The sequence below is a fragment of the Carcharodon carcharias genome, chromosome 33 (genome assembly GCF_017639515.1).
Source record: "Carcharodon carcharias isolate sCarCar2 chromosome 33, sCarCar2.pri, whole genome shotgun sequence".
In the NCBI taxonomy this organism is placed as follows: Eukaryota; Metazoa; Chordata; class Chondrichthyes; order Lamniformes; family Lamnidae; genus Carcharodon; species Carcharodon carcharias.
The window spans coordinates 21,110,926-21,132,870 of record NC_054499.1 but is presented as its reverse complement, the minus strand read 5'-3'; the positions used below and the strand labels follow the sequence as shown (position 1 = coordinate 21,132,870).

Sequence of the window (21,945 nt, the reverse complement as noted above, 5' to 3'; positions counted from 1 at the left end):
GCAGGCTGTGAGGGCAGTGTAACAGCGCAGGCTGTGAGGGCAGCGCGTACCAGCGCGGCCTCTGAGGAAAGCGCGTACCAGCGCGGGCTGTGAGGGCAGCATACCAGCGCAGGCTGTGAGGAAAGCGCGTACCAGTGCAGGCTGTGAGGGCAGCGTATACCAGCGCAGGCTGTGAGGGCAGCGTATACCAGCGCAGGCTGCGAGGGCAGCGTATACCAGCGCAGGCTGTGAGGGCAGCGTATACCAGCGCAGGCTGTGAGGGCAGCGTATACCAGCGCAGGCTGCGAGGGCAGCGTACCAGCGCAGGCTGTGAGGGCAGCGTATACCAGCGCAGGCTGTGAGGAATGCGCGTACCAGCGCAGGCTATGAGGGCAGCGTATACCAGTGCAGGCTGTGAGGAAAGCGCGTACCAGCGCAGGATGTGAGGGCAGCGTGTACCAGTGCAGGCTGTGAGGGCAGCGTATACCAGCGCAGGCTGTGAGGAAAGCGCGTACCAGCGCAGGCTATGAGGGCAGCGTATACCAGCGCAGGCTGTGAGGAAAGCGCGTACCAGCGCAGGCTCTGAGGGCAGCGCGTACCAGCGCATGCTGTGAGGGCAGCGTATACCAGCACAGGCTGCGAGGAAAGCGCGTACCAGTGTGGGCTCTGAGGAAAGCACGTACCAGCGCAGGCTGTGAGGGCAGCGTATACCAGCGCAGGCTGCGAGGGCAGCGTATACCAGTGCAGGCTGTGAGGGCAGCGTACCAGCGCAGGCTGTGAGGGCAGCATATACCAGCGCAGGCTGTGAGGAAAGCGCGTACCAGCGCAGGCTGTGAGGGCAGCGTATACCAGCACAGGCTGCGAGGAAAGCGCGTACCAGTGTGGGCTCTGAGGAAAGCATGTACCAGCGCAGGCTGTGAGGGCAGCGTATACCAGCACAGGCTGCGAGGAAAGCGCGTACCAGTGTGGGCTCTGAGGAAAGCACGTACCAGCGCAGGCTGTGAGGGCAGCGTATACCAGCGCAGGCTGCGAGGGCAGCGTATACCAGCGCAGGCTGCGAGGGCAGCGTATACCAGCGCAGGCTGCGAGGGCAGCGTATACCAGCGCAGGCTGCGAGGGCAGCGTATACCAGCGCAGGCTGTGAGGGCAGCGTATACCAGCGCAGGCTGCGAGGGCAGCGTATACCAGCGCAGGCTGCGAGGGCAGCGTATACCAGCGCAGGCTGTGAGGGCAGCGTATACCAGCGCAGGCTGTGAGGGCAGCATATACCAGCGCAGGCTGCGAGGGCAGCGTTTACCAGCGCAGGCTGCGAGGGCAGCATATACCAGCGCAGGCTGTGAGGGCAGCGTATACCAGCGCAGGCTGCGAGGGCAGCGTATACCAGCGCAGGCTGTGAGGAAAGCGCATACCAGTGCGGGCTCTGAGGAAAGCGCGTACCAGCGTGGGCTCTGAGGAAAGCGCGTACCAGCGCGAGCTCTGAGGAAAGCGCGTACCAGCGCAGGCTGTGAGGGCAGCGTACCAGCGCAGGCTGTGAGGGCAGCGTACCAGCGGGGGCTGTGAGTGCAGCGTATACCAGCGCAGGCTGTGAGGGCAGTGTAACAGCGCAGGCTGTGAGGGCAGCGCGTACCAGCGCGGCCTCTGAGGAAAGCGCGTACCAGCGCGGGCTGTGAGGGCAGCATACCAGCGCAGGCTGTGAGGAAAGCGCGTACCAGTGCAGGCTGTGAGGGCAGCGTATACCAGCGCAGGCTGTGAGGGCAGCGTATACCAGCGCAGGCTGCGAGGGCAGCGTATACCAGCGCAGGCTGCGAGGGCAGCGTATACCAGCGCAGGCTGCGAGGGCAGCGTATACCAGCGCAGGCTGCGAGGGCAGCATATACCAGCGCAGTCTGCGAGGGCAGCGTATACCAGCGCAGGCTGCGAGGGCAGCGTACACCAGCGCAGGCTGCGAGGGCAGCGTATACCAGTGCAGGCTGTGAGGAAAGCGCGTACCAGTGCGGGCTCTGAGGAAAGCGCGTACCAGTGCAGGCTGTGAGGGCAGCATATACCAGCGCAGGCTGTGAGGGCAGCATATACCAGCGCAGGCTGCGAGGGCAGCGTATACCAGCGCAGGCTGCGAGGGCAGCGTATACCAGCGCAGGCTGTGAGGGCAGCGTATACCAGCGCAGGCTGTGAGGGCAGCGTATACCAGCGCAGGCTGCGAGGGCAGCGTATACCAGTGCAGGCTGTGAGGAAAGCGCGTACCAGTGCGGGCTCTGAGGAAAGCGCGTACCAGTGCAGGCTGTGAGGGCAGCATATACCAGCGCCGGCTGTGAGGGCAGCATATACCAGCGCAGGCTGTGAGGGCAGCGTATACCAGCGCAGGCTGCAAGGGCAGCGTATACCAGCGCAGGCTGTGAGGGCAGCGTATACCAGCGCAGGCTGTGAGGGCAGTGTATATCAGCGCAAGCTGCGAGGGCAGCGTATACCAGTGAAGGCTGTGAGGGCAGCGTATACCAGTGCAGGCTGTGAGGGCAGCGTGTACCAGTGCAGGCTGTGAGGGCAGCGTATACCAGCGCAGGCTGTGAGGAAAGCGCGTACCAGCGCAGGCTATAAGGGCAGCGTATACCAGCGCAGGCTGTGAGGAAAGCGCGTACCAGCGCAGGCTCTGAGGGCAGCGCGTACCAGCGCATGCTGTGAGGGCAGCGTATACCAGCACAGGCTGCGAGGAAAGCGCGTACCAGTGTGGGCTCTGAGGAAAGCACGTACCAGCGCAGGCTGTGAGGGCAGCGTATACCAGCGCAGGCTGCGAGGGCAGCGTATACCAGCGCAGGCTGCGAGGGCAGCGTATACCAGCGCAGGCTGTGAGGGCAGCGTATACCAGCGCAGGCTGTGAGGGCAGCATATACCAGCGCAGGCTGCGAGGGCAGCGTATACCAGCGCAGGCTGCGAGGGCAGCATATACCAGCGCAGGCTGTGAGGGCAGCGTATACCAGCGCAGGCTGCGAGGGCAGCGTATACCAGCGCAGGCTGTGAGGAAAGCGCATACCAGCGCGGGCTCTGAGGAAAGCGCGTACCAGCGTGGGCTCTGAGGAAAGCGCGTACCAGCGCGAGCTCTGAGGAAAGCGCGTACCAGCGCAGGCTGTGAGGGCAGCGTACCAGCGCAGGCTGTGAGGGCAGCGTAACAGTGCAGGCTGTGAGGGCAGCGTACCAGCACAGGCTGTGAGGGCAGCGTACCAGCGCAGGCTGTGAGGGCAGTGTAACAGCGCAGGCTGTGAGGAAAGCGCGTACCAGCGCAGGCTATGAGGGCAGCGTATACCAGTGCAGGCTGTGATGAAAGCGCGTACCAGCGCAGGCTGTGAGGGCAGCGTGTACCAGTGCAGGCTGTGAGGGCAGCGTATACCAGCGCAGGCTGTGAGGAAAGCGCGTACCAGCGCAGGCTATGAGGGCAGCGTATACCAGCGCAGGCTGTGAGGAAAGCGCGTACCAGCGCAGGCTCTGAGGGCAGCACGTACCAGCGCATGCTGTGAGGGCAGCATATACCAGCACAGGCTGCGAGGAAAGCGCGTACCAGTGTGGGCTCTGAGGAAAGCACGTACCAGCGCAGGCTGTGAGGGCAGCGTATACCAGCGCAGGCTGCGAGGGCAGCGTATACCAGCGCAGGCTGCGAGGGCAGCGTATACCAGCGCAGGCTGTGAGGGCAGCATATACCAGCGCAGGCTGCGAGGGCAGCGTATACCAGCGCAGGCTGCGAGGGCAGCGTATACCAGCGCAGGCTGTGAGGGCAGCGTATACCAGCGCAGGCTGCGAGGGCAGCGTATACCAGCGCAGGCTGCGAGGGCAGCGTATACCAGTGCAGGCTGTGAGGAAAGCGCGTACCAGTGAGGGCTCTGAGGAAAGCGCGTACCAGTGCAGGCTGTGAGGGCAGCGTATACCAGCGCAGGCTGTGAGGGCAGCATATACCCGCGCAGGCTGCGAGGGCAGCGTATACCAGCGCAGGCTGCGAGGGCAGCGTATACCAGCGCAGGCTGTGAGGGCAGCGTATACCAGCGCAGGCTGTGAGGGCAGCGTATATCAGCGCAGGCTGCGAGGGCAGCGTATACCAGTGAAAGCTGTGAGGGCAGCGTATACCAGTGCAGGCTGTGAGGGCAGCGTACCAGCGCAGGCTGTGAGGGCAGCGTATACCAGCGCAGGCTGTGAGGAAAGCGCGTACCAGCGCAGGCTATGAGGGCAGCGTATACCAGCGCAGGCTGTGAGGAAAGCGCGTACCAGCGCAGGCTCTGAGGGCAGCGCGTACCAGCGCATGCTGTGAGGGCAGCGTATACCAGCACAGGCTGCTTGGAAAGCGCGTACCAGTGTGGGCTCTGAGGAAAGCACGTACCAGCGCAGGCTGTGAGGGCAGCGTATACCAGCGCAGGCTGTGAGGAAAGCGCGTACCAGTGCAGGCTGTGAGGGCAGCGTATACCAGCGCAGGCTGTGAGGGCAGCGTATACCAGCGCAGGCTGCGAGGGCAGCGTATACCAGCGCAGGCTGTGAGGGCAGCGTATACCAGCGCAGGCTGTGAGGAAAGCGCGTACCAGCGCAGGCTCTGAGGGCAGCGCGTACCAGCGCAGGCTGTGAGGGCAGCGTATACCAGCGCAGGCTGTGAGGGCAGCGTATACCAGCGCAGGCTGCGAGGGCAGCGTATACCAGTGCAGGCTGTGAGGAAAGCGCGTACCAGTGCGGGCTCTGAGGAAAGCGCGTACCAGTGCAGGCTGTGAGGGCAGCATATACCAGCGCAGGCTGTGAGGGCAGCATATACCAGCGCAGGCTGCGAGGGCAGCGTATACCAGCGCAGGCTGCGAGGGCAGCGTATACCAGCGCAGGCTGTGAGGGCAGCGTATACCAGCGCAGGCTGTGAGGGAAGCGTATATCAGCGCAGGCTGCGAGGGCAGCGTATACCAGTGAAGGCTGTGAGGGCAGCGTATACCAGTGCAGGCTGTGAGGGCAGCGTACCAGCGCAGGCTGTGAGGGCAGCGTATAGAAGCGCAGGCTGTGAGGAAAGCGCGTACCAGCACAGGCTATGAGGGCAGCGTATACCAGCGCAGGCTGTGAGGAAAGCGCGTACCAGCGCAGGCTCTGAGGGCAGCGCGTACCAGCGCATGCTGTGAGGGCAGCGTATACCAGCACAGGCTGCGAGGAAAGCGCGTACCAGTGTGGGCTCTGAGGAAAGCACGTACCAGCGAAGGCTGTGAGGGCAGCGTATACCAGCGCAGGCTGCGAGGGCAGCGTATACCAGCGCAGGCTGCGAGGGCAGCGTATACCAGCGCAGGCTGTGAGGGCAGCGTATACCAGCGCAGGCTGTGAGGGCAGCATATACCAGCGCAGGCTGCGAGGGCAGCGTATACCAGCGCAGGCTGCGAGGGCAGCATATACCAGCGCAGGCTGTGAGGGCAGCGTATACCAGCGCAGGCTGCGAGGGCAGCGTATACCAGCGCAGGCTGTGAGGAAAGCGCATACCAGCGCGGGCTCTGAGGAAAGCGCGTACCAGCGTGGGCTCTGAGGAAAGCGCGTACCAGCGCGAGCTCTGAGGAAAGCGCGTACCAGCGCAGGCTCTGAGGGCAGCGCGTACCAGCGCATGCTGTGAGGGCAGCGTATACCAGCACAGGCTGCTTGGAAAGCGCGTACCAGTGTGGGCTCTGAGGAAAGCACGTACCAGCGCAGGCTGTGAGGGCAGCGTATACCAGCGCAGGCTGTGAGGAAAGCGCGTACCAGTGCAGGCTGTGAGGGCAGCGTATACCAGCGCAGGCTGTGAGGGCAGCGTATACCAGCGCAGGCTGCGAGGGCAGCGTATACCAGCGCAGGCTGTGAGGGCAGCGTATACCAGCGCAGGCTGTGAGGAAAGCGCGTACCAGCGCAGGCTCTGAGGGCAGCGCGTACCAGCGCAGGCTGTGAGGGCAGCGTATACCAGCGCAGGCTGTGAGGGCAGCGTATACCAGCGCAGGCTGCGAGGGCAGCGTATACCAGTGCAGGCTGTGAGGAAAGCGCGTACCAGTGCGGGCTCTGAGGAAAGCGCGTACCAGTGCAGGCTGTGAGGGCAGCATATACCAGCGCAGGCTGTGAGGGCAGCATATACCAGCGCAGGCTGCGAGGGCAGCGTATACCAGCGCAGGCTGCGAGGGCAGCGTATACCAGCGCAGGCTGTGAGGGCAGCGTATACCAGCGCAGGCTGTGAGGGAAGCGTATATCAGCGCAGGCTGCGAGGGCAGCGTATACCAGTGAAGGCTGTGAGGGCAGCGTATACCAGTGCAGGCTGTGAGGGCAGCGTACCAGCGCAGGCTGTGAGGGCAGCGTATACCAGCGCAGGCTGTGAGGAAAGCGCGTACCAGCGCAGGCTATGAGGGCAGCGTATACCAGCGCAGGCTGTGAGGAAAGCGCGTACCAGCGCAGGCTCTGAGGGCAGCGCGTACCAGCGCATGCTGTGAGGGCAGCGTATACCAGCACAGGCTGCGAGGAAAGCGCGTACCAGTGTGGGCTCTGAGGAAAGCACGTACCAGCGCAGGCTGTGAGGGCAGCGTATACCAGCGCAGGCTGCGAGGGCAGCGTATACCAGCGCAGGCTGCGAGGGCAGCGTATACCAGCGCAGGCTGTGAGGGCAGCGTATACCAGCGCAGGCTGTGAGGGCAGCATATACCAGCGCAGGCTGCGAGGGCAGCGTATAACAGCGCAGGCTGCGAGGGCAGCATATACCAGCGCAGGCTGTGAGGGCAGCGTATACCAGCGCAGGCTGCGAGGGCAGCGTATACCAGCGCAGGCTGTGAGGAAAGCGCATACCAGCGCGGGCTCTGAGGAAAGCGCGTACCAGCGTGGGCTCTGAGGAAAGCGCGTACCAGCGCGAGCTCTGAGGAAAGCGCGTACCAGCGCAGGCTGTGAGGGCAGCGTACCAGCGCAGGCTGTGAGGGCAGCGTAACAGTGCAGGCTGTGAGGGCAGCGTACCAGCACAGGCTGTGAGGGCAGCGTACCAGCGCAGGCTGTGAGGGCAGTTTAACAGCGCAGGCTGTGAGGGCAGCGCGTACCAGCGCGGCCTCTGAGGAAAGCGCGTACCAGCGCGGGCTGTGAGGGCAGCATACCAGCGCAGGCTGTGAGGAAAGCGCGTACCAGTGCAGGCTGTGAGGGCAGCGTATACCAGCGCAGGCTGTGAGGGCAGCTTATACCAGCGCAGGCTGCGAGGGCAGCGTATACCAGCGCAGGCTGTGAGGGCAGCGTATACCAGCGCAGGCTGCGAGGGCAGCGTACCAGCGCAGGCTGTGAGGGCAGCGTATACCAGCGCAGGCTGTGAGGAAAGCGCATACCAGCGCGGGCTCTGAGGAAAGCGCGTACCAGCGTGGGCTCTGAGGAAAGCGCGTACCAGCGCGAGCTCTGAGGAAAGCGCGTACCAGCGCAGGCTGTGAGGGCAGCGTACCAGCGCAGGCTGTGAGGGCAGCGTAACAGTGCAGGCTGTGAGGGCAGCGTACCAGCACAGGCTGTGAGGGCAGCGTACCAGCGCAGGCTGTGAGGGCAGTGTAACAGCGCAGGCTGTGAGGAAAGCGCGTACCAGCGCAGGCTATGAGGGCAGCGTATACCAGTGCAGGCTGTGAGGAAAGCGCGTACCAGCGCAGGCTGTGAGGGCAGCGTGTACCAGTGCAGGCTGTGAGGGCAGCGTATACCAGCGCAGGCTGTGAGGAAAGCGCGTACCAGCGCAGGCTATGAGGGCAGCGTATACCAGCGCAGGCTGTGAGGAAAGCGCGTACCAGCGCAGGCTCTGAGGGCAGCGCGTACCAGCGCATGCTGTGAGGGCAGCATATACCAGCACAGGCTGCGAGGAAAGCGCGTACCAGTGTGGGCTCTGAGGAAAGCACGTACCAGCGCAGGCTGCGAGGGCAGCGTATACCAGCGCAGGCTGCGAGGGCAGCGTATACCAGCGCAGGCTGCGAGGGCAGCGTATACCAGCGCAGGCTGTGAGGGCAGCATATACCAGCGCAGGCTGTGAGGAAAGCGCGTACCAGTGAGGGCTCTGAGGAAAGCGCGTACCAGTGCAGGCTGTGAGGGCAGCGTATACCAGCGCAGGCTGTGAGGGCAGCATATACCAGCGCAGGCTGCGAGGGCAGCGTATACCAGCGCAGGCTGCGAGGGCAGCGTATACCAGCGCAGGCTGTGAGGGCAGCGTATACCAGCGCAGGCTGTGAGGGCAGCGTATATCAGCGCAGGCTGCGAGGGCAGCGTATACCAGTGAAGGCTGTGAGGGCAGCGTTTATCAGTGCAGGCTGTGAGGGCAGCGTACCAGCGCAGGCTGTGAGGGCAGCGTATACCAGCGCAGGCTGTGAGGAAAGCGCGTACCAGCGCAGGCTATGAGGGCAGCGTATACCAGCGCAGGCTGTGAGGAAAGCGCGTACCAGCGCAGGCTCTGAGGGCAGCGCGTACCAGCGCATGCTGTGAGGGCAGCGTATACCAGCACAGGCTGCTTGGAAAGCGCGTACCAGTGTGGGCTCTGAGGAAAGCACGTACCAGCGCAGGCTGTGAGGGCAGCGTATACCAGCGCAGGCTGCGAGGGCAGCGTATACCAGCGCAGGCTGCGAGGGCAGCGTATACCAGCGCAGGCTGTGAGGGCAGCGTATACCAGCGCTGGCTGTGAGGGCAGCATATACCAGCGCAGGCTGCGAGGGCAGCGTATACCAGCGCAGGCTGCGAGGGCAGCATATACCAGCGCAGGCTGTGAGGGCAGCGTATACCAGCGCAGGCTGCGAGGGCAGCGTATACCAGCGCAGGCTGTGAGGAAAGCGCATACCAGCGCGGGCTCTGAGGAAAGCGCGTACCAGCGCGAGCTCTGAGGAAAGCGCGTACCAGCGCAGGCTGTGAGGGCAGCGTACCAGCGCAGGCTGTGAGGGCAGCGTAACAGTGCAGGCTGTGAGGGCAGCGTACCAGCGCAGGCTGTGAGGGCAGCGTACCAGCGCGGGCTGTGAGGGCAGCGTATACCAGCGCAGGCTGTGAGGGCAGTGTAACAGCGCAGGGTGTGAGGGCAGCGCGTACCAGCGCGGCCTCTGAGGAAAGCGCGTACCAGCGCGGGCTGTGAGGGCAGCATACCAGCGCAGGCTGTGAGGAAAGCGCGTACCAGTGCAGGCTGTGAGGGCAGCGTATACCAGCGCAGGCTGTGAGGGCAGCGTATACCAGCGCAGGCTGCGAGGGCAGCGTATACCAGCGCAGGCTGTGAGGGCAGCGTATACCAGCGCAGGCTGTGAGGAAAGCGCGTACCAGCGCAGGCTCTGAGGGCAGCGCGTACCAGCGCAGGCTGTGAGGGCAGCGTATACCAGCGCAGGCTGTGAGGGCAGCGTATACCAGCGCAGGCTGCGAGGGCAGCGTATACCAGTGCAGGCTGTGAGGAAAGCGCGTACCAGTGCGGGCTCTGAGGAAAGCGCGTACCAGTGCAGGCTGTGAGGGCAGCATATACCAGCGCAGGCTGTGAGGGCAGCATATACCAGCGCAGGCTGCGAGGGCAGCGTATACCAGCGCAGGCTGCGAGGGCAGCGTATACCAGCGCAGGCTGTGAGGGCAGCGTATACCAGCGCAGGCTGTGAGGGCAGCGTATATCAGCGCAGGCTGCGAGGGCAGCGTATACCAGTGAAGGCTGTGAGGGCAGCGTATACCAGTGCAGGCTGTGAGGGCAGCGTACCAGCGCAGGCTGTGAGGGCAGCGTATACCAGCGCAAGCTGTGAGGAAAGCGCGTACCAGCACAGGCTATGAGGGCAGCGTATACCAGCGCAGGCTGTGAGGAAAGCACGTACCAGCGCAGGCTCTGAGGGCAGCGAGTACCAGCGCATGCTGTGAGGGCAGCGTATACCAGCACAGGCTGCGAGGAAAGCGCGTACCAGTGTGGGCTCTGAGGAAAGCACGTACCAGCGCAGGCTGTGAGGGCAGCGTATACCAGCGCAGGCTGCGAGGGCAGCGTATACCAGCGCAGGCTGCGAGGGCAGCGTATACCAGCGCAGGCTGTGAGGGCAGCGTATACCAGCGCAGGCTGTGAGGGCAGCATATACCAGCGCAGGCTGCGAGGGCAGCGTATACCAGCGCAGGCTGCGAGGGCAGCATATACCAGCGCAGGCTGTGAGGGCAGCGTATACCAGCGCAGGCTGCGAGGGCAGCGTATACCAGCGCAGGCTGTGAGGAAAGCGCATACCAGCGCGGGCTCTGAGGAAAGCGCGTACCAGCGTGGGCTCTGAGGAAAGCGCGTACCAGCGCGAGCTCTGAGGAAAGCGCGTACCAGCGCAGGCTGTGAGGGCAGCGTACCAGCGCAGGCTGTGAGGGCAGCGTAACAGTGCAGGCTGTGAGGGCAGCGTACCAGCACAGGCTGTGAGGGCAGCGTACCAGCGCAGGCTGTGAGGGCAGTGTAACAGCGCAGGCTGTGAGGGCAGCGCGTACCAGCGCGGCCTCTGAGGAAAGCGCGTACCAGCGCGGGCTGTGAGGGCAGCATACCAGCGCAGGCTGTGAGGAAAGCGCGTACCAGTGCAGGCTGTGAGGGCAGCGTATACCAGCGCAGGCTGTGAGGGCAGCGTATACCAGCGCAGGCTGCGAGGGCAGCGTATACCAGCGCAGGCTGTGAGGGCAGCGTATACCAGCGCAGGCTGTGAGGGCAGCGTATACCAGCGCAGGCTGCGAGGGCAGCGTACCAGCGCAGGCTGTGAGGGCAGCGTATACCAGCGCAGGCTGTGAGGAAAGCGCGTACCAGCGCAGGCTGTGAGGGCAGCGTATACCAGTGCAGGCTGTGAGGAAAGCGCGTACCAGCGCAGGCTGTGAGGGCAGCGTGTACCAGCGCAGGCTGTGAGGGCAGCATATACCAGCGCAGGCTGCGAGGGCAGCGTATACCAGCGCAGGCTGCGAGGGCAGCATATACCAGCGCAGGCTGTGAGGGCAGCGTATACCAGCGCAGGCTGCGAGGGCAGCGTATACCAGCGCAGGCTGTGAGGAAAGCGCATACCAGTGCGGGCTCTGAGGAAAGCGCGTACCAGCGTGGGCTCTGAGGAAAGCGCGTACCAGCGCGAGCTCTGAGGAAAGCGCGTACCAGCGCAGGCTGTGAGGGCAGCGTACCAGCGCAGGCTGTGAGGGCAGCGTACCAGCGCGGGCTGTGAGGGCAGTGAAACAGCGCAGGCTGTGAGGGCAGCGCGTACCAGCGCGGCCTCTGAGGAAAGCGCATACCAGCGCGGGCTGTGAGGGCAGCATACCAGCGCAGGCTGTGAGGAAAGCGCGTACCAGTGCAGGCTGTGAGGGCAGCGTATACCAGCGCAGGCTGTGAGGGCAGCGTATAACAGCGCAGGCTGCGAGGGCAGCGTATACCAGCGCAGGCTGCGAGGGCAGCGTATACCAGCGCAGGCTGCGAGGGCAGCGTATACCAGCGCAGGCTGCGAGGGCAGCATATACCAGCGCAGTCTGCGAGGGCAGCGTATACCAGCGCAGGCTGCGAGGGCAGCGTATACCAGCGCAGGCTGCGAGGGCAGCGTATACCAGTGCAGGCTGTGAGGAAAGCGCGTACCAGTGCGGGCTCTGAGGAAAGCGCGTACCAGTGCAGGCTGTGAGGGCAGCATATACCAGCGCAGGCTGTGAGGGCAGCATATACCAGCGCAGGCTGCGAGGGCAGCGTTTACCAGCGCAGGCTGCGAGGGCAGCGTATACCAGCGCAGGCTCTGAGGGCAGCGTATACCAGCGCAGGCTGTGAGGGCAGCGTATACCAGCGCAGGCTGCGAGGGCAGCGTATACCAGTGCAGGCTGTGAGGAAAGCGCGTACCAGTGCGGGCTCTGAGGAAAGCGCGTACCAGTGCAGGCTGTGAGGGCAGCATATACCAGCGCCGGCTGTGAGGGCAGCATATACCAGCGCAGGCTGTGAGGGCAGCGTATACCAGCGCAGGCTGCGAGGGCAGCGTATACCAGCGCAGGCTGTGAGGGCAGCGTATACCAGCGCAGGCTGTGAGGGCAGCGTATATCAGCGCAGGCTGCGAGGGCAGCGTATACCAGTGAAGGCTGTGAGGGCAGCGTATACCAGTGCAGGCTGTGAGGGCAGCGTACCAGCGCAGGCTGTGAGGGCAGCATATACCAGCGCAGGCTGCGAGGGCAGCGTATACCAGCGCAGGCTGCGAGGGCAGCGTATACCAGCGCAGGCTGTGAGGAAAGCGCATACCAGCGCGGGCTCTGAGGAAAGCGCGTACCAGCGTGGGCTCTGAGGAAAGCGCGTACCAGCGCGAGCTCTGAGGAAAGCGCGTACCAGCGCAGGCTGTGAGCGCAGCGTACCAGCGCAGGCTGTGAGGGCAGCGTAACAGTGCAGGCTGTGAGGGCAGCGTACCAGCACAGGCTGTGAGGGCAGCGTACCAGCGCAGGCTGTGAGGGCAGTGTAACAGCGCAGGCTGTGAGGAAAGCGCGTACCAGCGCAGGCTATGAGGGCAGCGTATACCAGTGCAGGCTGTGAGGAAAGCGCGTACCAGCGCAGGCTGTGAGGGCAGCGTGTACCAGTGCAGGCTGTGAGGGCAGCGTATACCAGCGCAGGCTGTGAGGAAAGCGCGTACCAGCGCAGGCTATGAGGGCAGCGTATACCAGCGCAGGCTGTGAGGAAAGCGCGTACCAGCGCAGGCTCTGAGGGCAGCGCGTACCAGCGCATGCTGTGAGGGCAGCATATACCAGCACAGGCTGCGAGGAAAGCGCGTACCAGTGTGGGCTCTGAGGAAAGCACGTACCAGCGCAGGCTGTGAGGGCAGCGTATACCAGCGCAGGCTGCGAGGGCAGCGTATACCAGCGCAGGCTGCGAGGGCAGCGTATACCAGCGCAGGCTGTGAGGGCAGCATATACCAGCGCAGGCTGCGAGGGCAGCGTATACCAGCGCAGGCTGCGAGGGCAGCGTATACCAGCGCAGGCTGGGAGGGCAGCGTATACCAGCGCAGGCTGCGAGGGCAGCGTATACCAGCGCAGGCTGCGAGGGCAGCGTATACCAGTGCAGGCTGTGAGGAAAGCGCGTACCAGTAAGGGCTCTGAGGAAAGCGCGTACCAGTGCAGGCTGTGAGGGCAGCGTATACCAGCGCAGGCTGTGAGGGCAGCATATACCCGCGCAGGCTGCGAGGGCAGCGTATACCAGCGCAGGCTGCGAGGGCAGCGTATAAAAGCGCAGGCTGTGAGGGCAGCGTACCAGCGCAGGCTGTGAGGGCAGCGTATACCAGCGCAGGCTGTGAGGAAAGCGCGTACCAGCGCAGGCTATGAGGGCAGCGTATACCAGCGCAGGCTGTGAGAAAAGCGCGTACCAGCGCAGGCTCTGAGGGCAGCGCGTACCAGCGCATGCTGTGAGGGCAGCGTATACCAGCACAGGCTGCTTGGAAAGCGCGTACCAGTGTGGGCTCTGAGGAAAGCACGTACCAGCGCAGGCTGTGAGGGCAGCGTATACCAGCGCAGGCTGCGAGGGCAGCGTATACCAGCGCAGGCTGCGAGGGCAGCGTATACCAGCGCAGGCTGTGAGGGCAGCGTATACCAGCGCAGGCTGTGAGGGCAGCATATACCAGCGCAGGCTGCGAGGGCAGCGTATACCAGCGCAGGCTGCGAGGGCAGCATATACCAGCGCAGGCTGTGAGGGCAGCGTATACCAGCGCAGGCTGCGAGGGCAGCGTATACCAGCGCAGGCTGTGAGGAAAGCGCATACCAGCGCGGGCTCTGAGGAAAGCGCGTACCAGCGCGAGCTCTGAGGAAAGCGCGTACCAGCGCAGGCTGTGAGGGCAGCGTACCAGCACAGGCTGTGAGGGCAGCGTAACAGTGCAGGCTGTGAGGGCAGCGTACCAGCGCAGGCTGTGAGGGCAGCGTACCAGCGCGGGCTGTGAGGGCAGCGTATACCAGCGCAGGCTGTGAGGGCAGTGTAACAGCGCAGGCTGTGAGGGCAGCGCGTACCAGCGCGGCCTCTGAGGAAAGCGCGTACCAGCGCGGGCTGTGAGGGCAGCATACCAGCGCAGGCTGTGAGGAAAGCGCGTACCAGTGCAGGCTGTGAGGGCAGCGTATACCAGCGCAGGCTGTGAGGGCAGCGTATACCAGCGCAGGCTGCGAGGGCAGCGTATACCAGCGCAGGCTGTGAGGGCAGCTTATACCAGCGCAGGCTGTGAGGAAAGCGCGTACCAGCGCAGGCTCTGAGGGCAGCACGTACCAGCGCAGGCTGTGAGGGCAGCGTATACCAGCGCAGGCTGTGAGGGCAGCGTATACCAGCGCAGGCTGCGAGGGCAGCGTATACCAGTGCAGGCTGTGAGGAAAGCGCGTACCAGTGCGGGCTCTGAGGAAAGCGCGTACCAGTGCAGGCTGTGAGGGCAGCATATACCAGCGCAGGCTGTGAGGGCAGCATATACCAGCGCAGGCTGCGAGGGCAGCGTATACCAGCGCAGGCTGCGAGGGCAGCGTATACCAGCGCAGGCTGTGAGGGCAGCGTATAACAGCGCAGGCTGTGAGGGCAGCGTATATCAGCGCAGGCTGCGAGGGCAGCGTATACCAGTGAAGGCTGTGAGGGCAGCGTATACCAGTGCAGGCTGTGAGGGCAGCATACCAGCGCAGGCTGTGAGGGCAGCGTATACCAGCGCAGGCTGTGAGGAAAGCGCGTACCAGCGCAGACTATGAGGGCAGCGTATACCAGCGCAGGCTGTGAGGAAAGCGCGTACCAGCGCAGGCTCTGAGGGCAGCGCGTACCAGCGCATGCTGTGAGGGCAGCGTATACCAGCACAGGCTGCGAGGAAAGCGCGTACCAGTGTGGGCTCTGAGGAAAGCACGTACCAGCGCAGGCTGTGAGGGCAGCGTATACCAGCGCAGGCTGCGAGGGCAGCGTATACCAGCGCAGGCTGCGAGGGCAGCGTATACCAGCGCAGGCTGTGAGGGCAGCGTATACCAGCGCAGGCTGTGAGGGCAGCATATACCAGCGCAGGCTGCGAGGGCAGCGTATACCAGCGCAGGCTGTGAGGGCAGCGTATACCAGCGCAGGCTGCGAGGGCAGCGTATACCAGCGCAGGCTGCGAGGGCAGCGTATACCAGCGCAGGCTGTGAGGGCAGCGTATACCAGCGCAGGCTGTGAGGGCAGCATATACCAGCGCAGGCTGTGAGGGCAGCGTATACCAGCGCAGGCTGTGAGGGCAGCGTATACCAGCGCAGGCTGTGAAGACAGCGTATACCAGCGCAGGCTGCGAGGGCAGCGTATACCAGTGCAGGCTGTGAGGAAAGCGCATACCAGCGCGGGCTCTAAGGAAAGCGCGTACCAGCGCGGGCTCTGAGGAAAGCGCGTACCAGCGCGAGCTCTGAGGAAAGCGCGTACCAGCGCAGGCTGTGAGGGCAGCGTACCAGCGCAGGCTGTGAGGGCAGCGTAACAGTGCAGGCTGTGAGGGCAGCGTACCAGCGCAGGCTGTGAGGGCAGCGTACCAGCGCAGGCTGTGAGGGCAGTGTAACAGCGCAGGCTGTGAGGGCAGCGCGTACCAGCGCGGCCTCTGAGGAAAGCGCGTACCAGCGCGGGCTGTGAGGGCAGCATACCAGCGCAGGCTGTGAGGAAAGCGCGTACCAGTGCAGGCTGTGAGGGCAGCGTATACCAGCGCAGGCTGTGAGGGCAGCGTATACCAGCGCAGGCTGCGAGGGCAGCGTATACCAGCGCAGGCTGTGAGGGCAGCGTATACCAGCGCAGGCTGTGAGGGCAGCGTATACCAGCGCAGGCTGCGAGGGCAGCGTACCAGCGCAGGCTGTGAGGGCAGCGTATACCAGCGCAGGCTGTGAGGAAAGCGCGTACCAGCGCAGGCTATGAGGGCAGCGTATACCAGTGCAGGCTGTGAGGAAAGCGCGTACCAGCGCAGGCTGTGAGGGCAACGTGTACCAGTGCAGGCTGTGAGGGCAGCGTATACCAGCGCAGGCTGTGAGGAAAGCGCGTACCAGCGCAGGCTATGAGGGCAGCGTATACCAGCGCAGGCTGTGAGGAAAGCGCGTACCAGCGCAGGCTCTGAGGGCAGCGCGTACCAGCGCATGCTGTGAGGGCAGCATATACCAGCACAGGCTGCGAGGAAAGCGCGTACCAGTGTGGGCTCTGAGGAAAGCACGTACCAGCGCAGGCTGTGAGGGCAGCGTATACCAGCGCAGGCTGCGAGGGCAGCGTATACCAGCGCAGGCTGCGAGGGCAGCGTATACCAGCGCAGGCTGTGAGGGCAGCATATACCAGCGCAGGCTGCGAGGGCAGCGTATACCAGCGCAGGCTGCGAGGGCAGCGTATACCAGCGCAGGCTGTGAGGGCAGCGTATACCAGCGCAGGCTGCGAGGGCAGCGTATACCAGCGCAGGCTGCGAGGGCAGCGTATACCAGTGCAGGCTGTGAGGAAAGCGCGTACCAGTGAGGGCTCTGAGGAAAGCGCGTACCAGTGCAGGCTGTGAGGGCAGCGTATAGCAGCGCAGGCTGTGAGGGCAGCATATACCCGCGCAGGCTGCGAGGGCAGCGTATACCAGCGCAGGCTGCGAGGGCAGCGTATACCAGCGCAGGCTGTGAGGGCAGCGTATACCAGCGCAGGCTGTGAGGGCAGCGTATATCAGCGCAGGCTGCGAGGGCAGCGTATACCAGTGAAGGCTGTGAGGGCAGCGTATACCAGTGCAGGCTGTGAGGGCAGCGTACCAGCGCAGGCTGTGAGGGCAGCGTATACCAGCGCAGGCTGTGAGGAAAGCGCGTACCAGCGCAGGCTATGAGGGCAGCGTATACCAGCGCAGGCTGTGAGGAAAGCGCGTACCAGCGCAGGCTCTGAGGGCAGCGCGTACCAGCGCATGCTGTGAGGGCAGCGTATACCAGCACAGGCTGCTTGGAAAGCGCGTACCAGTGTGGGCTCTGAGGAAAGCACGTACCAGCGCAGGCTGTGAGGGCAGCGTATACCAGCGCAGGCTGCGAGGGCAGCGTATACCAGCGCAGGCTGCGAGGGCAGCGTATACCAGCGCAGGCTGTGAGGGCAGCGTATACCAGCGCAGGCTGTGAGGGCAGCATATACCAGCGCAGGCTGCGAGGGCAGCGTATACCAGCGCAGGCTGCGAGGGCAGCATATACCAGCGCAGGCTGTGAGGGCAGCGTATACCAGCGCAGCCTGCGAGGGCAGCGTATACCAGCGCAGGCTGTGAGGAAAGCGCATACCAGCGCGGGCTCTGAGGAAAGCGCGTACCAGCGCGAGCTCTGAGGAAAGCGCGTACCAGCACAGGCTGTGAGGGCAGCGTACCAGCGCAGGCTGTGAGGGCAGCGTAACAGTGCAGGCTGTGAGGGCAGCGTACCAGCGCGGGCTGTGTGGGCAGCGTATACCAGCGCAGGCTGTGAGGGCAGTGTAACAGCGCAGGCTGTGAGGGCAGCGCGTACCAGCGCGGCCTCTGAGGAAAGCGCGTACCAGCGCGGGCTGTGAGGGCAGCATACCAGCGCAGGCTGTGAGGAAAGCGCGTACCAGTGCAAGCTGTGAGGGCAGCGTATACCAGCGCAGGCTGTGAGGGCAGCGTATACCAGCGCAGGCTGCGAGGGCAGCGTATACCAGCGCAGGCTGTGAGGGCAGCGTATACCAGCGCAGGCTGTGAGGGCAGCGTATACCAGCGCAGGCTGCGAGGGCAGCGTACCAGCGCAGGCTGTGAGGGCAGCGTATACCAGCGCAGGCTGTGAGGAAAGCGCGTACCAGCGCAGGCTATGAGGGCAGCGTATACCAGTGCAGGCTGTGAGGAAAGCGCGTACCAGCGCAGGCTGTGAGGGCAGCGTGTACCAGTGCAGGCTGTGAGGGCAGCGTATACCAGCGCAGGCTGCGAGGGCAGCGTATACCAGCGCAGGCTGTGAGGAAAGCGCGTACCAGCGCGGGCTCTGAGGAAAGCGCGTACCAGCGCGGGCTCTAAGGAAAGCGCATACCAGCGCGGGCTCTGAGGAAAGCGCGTACCAGCGCAGGCTGTGAGGGCAGCATACCAGCTCAGGCTGTGAGGGCAGCGTACCAGCGCAGGCTGTGAGGGCAGCGTACCAGCGCAGGCTGTGAGGGCAGTGTAACAGTGCAGGCTGTGAGGGCAGCGTAACAGTGCAGGCTGTGAGGGCAGCTTACCAGCGCGGGCTGTGAGGGCAGCGTAACAGTGCAGGCTGTGAGGGCAGCGTAACAGTGCAGGCTGTGAGGGCAGCGTACCAGCGGGCTGTGAGGGCAGCGTAACAGTGCAGGCTGTGAGGGCAGCGTAACAGTGCAGGCTGTGAGGGCAGCGTACCAGCGCGGGCTGTGAGGGCAGCGTACCAGCGCGGGCTGTGAGGGCAGCGTAACAGTGCAGGCTGTGAGGGCAGCGTAACAGTGCAGGCTGTGAGGGCATCGTAACAGTGCAGGCTGTGAGGGCAGCGTAACAGTGCAGGCTGTGAGGGCAGCGTGTCCCTGCCTGATTTAAATCTCCTGTGAACTCTCTGGTGTCGACTGCAAGATCAGTTAGCTCTGGATCAAAGTCCTTGATTAGATCGGGAGGTTAGTTGAGAAGTGAAACTCACTCTTACTATGACTACTCTAGCTAGTAATCTGCTTTTTTACATAGCATTAGCAACAAGGAACAGGCCATTCGGCCCATCTGCTCTGTGCTGGTGTCTCTGCTCCACATGAGTCTCCTCCCACCCCCTCTTCATCTCCCCCTATCAGCCTATCCTTCTACTCCTGTCTCCCTCATGTGTTTATCCAGCTTCCGCCTTAAATGAATCGATACTATTCACCTCGACCACTCCCTGTGGGAGCGAGTTCCACATTCTCCCCGCTCTCTGGGTAAAGGGGTTTCTCCTGAATTCCCCATTGGGTTTATTATCTGTATTGGAACAGGAGGAGGGCCATTCAACCCTTCCAGCCTGTACCAGCCACTCAACGGGATCGTGGCTGTTCTGGTACCCAAATCCATATATCCACCCTGTGTTCCTTAATCACTATGTTAACAAAGAAAAATCAATCCCAGGCTTAAAATCAACAATTAATCTAGGATCAATTGCCATTTGTAGAAGAGTTTCAAACCTCTCCCGTCCTTCTGTCTGTGGAAGTGTTTCCTGATTGTGCTCCTGAAAAGGAAATTTTGAACTCTGTCCCCTGGCTCCAGATTCCCCAGGCAGCTGAAATAGGGTCAAGAGAGAGGAACTATCTGTTCCCTGTAATGTCCTCATTCCAATTGAATGGCATCAGTATTAAAGTGGCTGAATAAACCCACAGCTTCCAGTGGGGAGGGGAGGGGGGCAAGCCAAGCAGAGAGTTTGTTTGACTTTTGTAGTTTATTGTTGAATGTTAAGACTTTTTGGGTTTTTTTTTTTTAGTACCGATTCTGTTCTGACACGAATTTATTTAAGAGAGATCAGGGCTTGGCAAAGGCTTTCCATCCGAAACTGCATCGCGTGTTGCATCTCCTGCCAGTTCAGACACGATGGGCTGAATTGCCTCTTCCCAAGCCATTAAAATTCTGTGGTCTTGAAAAGTTCTATCGAATCCCCCCTTTAACGTTCAAAATTCCATGCCTGAGGGTGTGATGTTGCTTCACCTTTTACTCAATGTTTCCCATGTGTTTTGCTGCTGTATAGAGTACTCTCCCACCTTGACATTGTATGTAAATTTTGAAATTAATATTTCAAGTAATTCTACGATTGTAATAATTCCCAAGTTTGCGTAAATGATGAACAACAAACGATCGGAGCACTCATCCCTGTGGCACCACTTTCCAATCAGTCTGGGTGAATCACTTCAGTCGCCAACTCTCTTTACTACTGATTTATAATTTTTTAAAAATATATTCGTTCATGGGATGGGGGCATCACTGGTTAGACCAGCATTTATTACCCATCCCTAATTGCCCTTGGGAAGATGGTGGTGAGCTGCCACCCTGAACTGCTGCAGTCCACATGGTGGGCTTGGCCATTTCAGAGGGTATTTAAGAGTCAACCACATTGCTGTGGTTCTGGAGTCGCAGGTAGGCCAGACCTGGTAAGGATGGCAGATTTCCCTACCTAAAGGGCATTAGTGAACCAGATGGGGTTTTTAACAACAATCGACAATGGCTTCATGGTCATCATTAGACTTCTAATTCCAGATTTTTTTTATTTGAATTCAAATTCCACCATCTGCCGTGGCGGGATTCGAACTCAGGTGCCCAGAGCATTACCCTGGGTCCCTGGATCACCAGTCCAGTGACAATACCACTCTGCCACTGCAGGTGGGATATTCCGGCCCTGACCCCAGCCCCTCCCGCTGCCATGACCATCCAGTCCCACCGAATGGACCTTTGGCTGGGCTGCCGAATCTCCCACAGTGGGAGTCGGAAAATCCCGGCCTATCTGTGTCCATTGGCTTCTTTAATCATTTGTTTGAAGGTGCTGGATTGGCTGATAGTTAAAATATTTATTCCCGGCGCCACTGAGGTTTAACTGGTCCTGTTTTCCAGGTGGATTGTCATTAAGGATTCCTTCCTCCTCTACATGAGGCCTTCGAATGGTGTCATCTCCTTTGTGCTGCTGTTTGACAAGGGTTTCAATGTCCAAGTTGGAAGCAAGGACACAGGCACAAAATACGGAGTGATGATCGAGAATTTGTCCAGGTTTGAATCTCTTGTCGTCTTGACTTACTGCTCCCCGGTCTGTCTGTTCGCCTTTCCAGGAGTGGGAACAGGAGCGGGGAGGCCACTCTGCCCCTCGCGCCTGTTCCACTATTTTGAATAGTTCATGGCCGCTCGGCTTCCTAACTCCTCGTAAATGCCTCGGATTCCCCTAAAAGCCTGACAAAATTCCAACGGGGGGTGGGGGGTTAACATTTAAATCGATGACCTCTTGTCAGAGGTCACACAAGGTAACGAAAGTTCACCAACCCGAAATGATAACCCTCTCTTTTTCCTTCCCCACCGGTCTCACCAGACCTGCCGAGTATTTCCAGTGTTTTGGATTTCCATCACCTGTGGTTTTTGCTTTTCTTAAAAAGAAGTCGATGTTGATTTTGAAATTTTCAATTGCCCTCAGCCTCGACAGCCTTTCGGGGAGAGTTTCAGATTTCCCCCTCTAAGTAAACATAACATATGGGAATTCAGCCCTCTGCCTCACCATTTAATAAAAGTCATGATTGATCTTCTCCCTCCAATACATTTTCCCACTCTATCCCCGTCCAAAAGCCGATTGATCCCTGCCTTGAATGGACTCGTTGACTGAGCATCCACAACCCTCTGGGATAGAGTTTCCAAAGGGCCACAACTTCCTTCTTGAGTGAAGACATTTCTCCTCATCTCAGTCTCAAATGACTTGACCACCTTATCCTGACACTCTGGTGCCTCGTTGAAACTCTTCAGCCATTCAGTAACATGGACATGACATCGCCCCCAAAGGGCCTGGCTATAATGTTAAGGTTCTTTCCCCCTGTCCTGGACTCCCCCTACACCTCTTCTCTCCACCCCCCCAACCCCACCACCTCCCCGCAGGCTACTCCACCCCCTAGCAGAGGAAATAGGGTTGATGGAGAGAAACGATCAAATCCTCTGGTCGTTTTAAGCACCTCAATCCGATCACCTGACTCAAAGCGGCACAATTTATATATTTATATCTCCCCCAAATAATTTATTTTTTAACTGAGTGGCCAAGAAAGCAGCCAGAAAAATGTACATTAGAAGCGAGATATGCACCTTGTCCCCTTAAATATCCATCATCTTCCCATTTTTCTTCCTGCTGTGTATGGTTGAGGCCATTATTTTGGCTGGAAGTTCAAAACAAAACATATGGAATAAAGTAGACCATTCGGCCCATCGAGCCTGCTCCACCACTCAATATGATCATGGCTGATCTTGGGCTTCACCTCCACTTTCCATCCCAATCCTAATATCCCTTGTTTCTCCGAGGGACCAAGAATCATATCCCAGCCTTAAATGTATTCAACGATGGAGCTTCTGGGGTAGAGAGTTCCAAAGATTCACAACCCTTTGAGTGAAGAAATTTCTCCCCATCTCAGTCCTAAATGATCGGCCCCTTATCCTGAGA

At 61.4% G+C, this 21,945-nt stretch overlaps 1 protein-coding gene across 7 annotated transcripts in view; it reads left to right on the top strand.

Moving 5' to 3' along the window:
- LOC121272302 (phospholipase D2-like) overlaps positions 1–21,945 on the top strand; it is a 137,538-nt gene that overhangs the window by 68,582 nt on the left and 47,011 nt on the right. For all 7 annotated transcript variants that reach the window (XR_005941869.1, XM_041178895.1, XM_041178893.1 and 4 more), the window contains one exon: positions 20,373–20,525. Coding sequence is in view for 6 of the 7 variants with exons in the window: in XM_041178895.1 (XP_041034829.1) it covers positions 20,373–20,525 (153 nt within the window). In the remaining variant the exon portion in view is untranslated. The remainder of the gene's footprint in view (positions 1–20,372; positions 20,526–21,945) is intronic.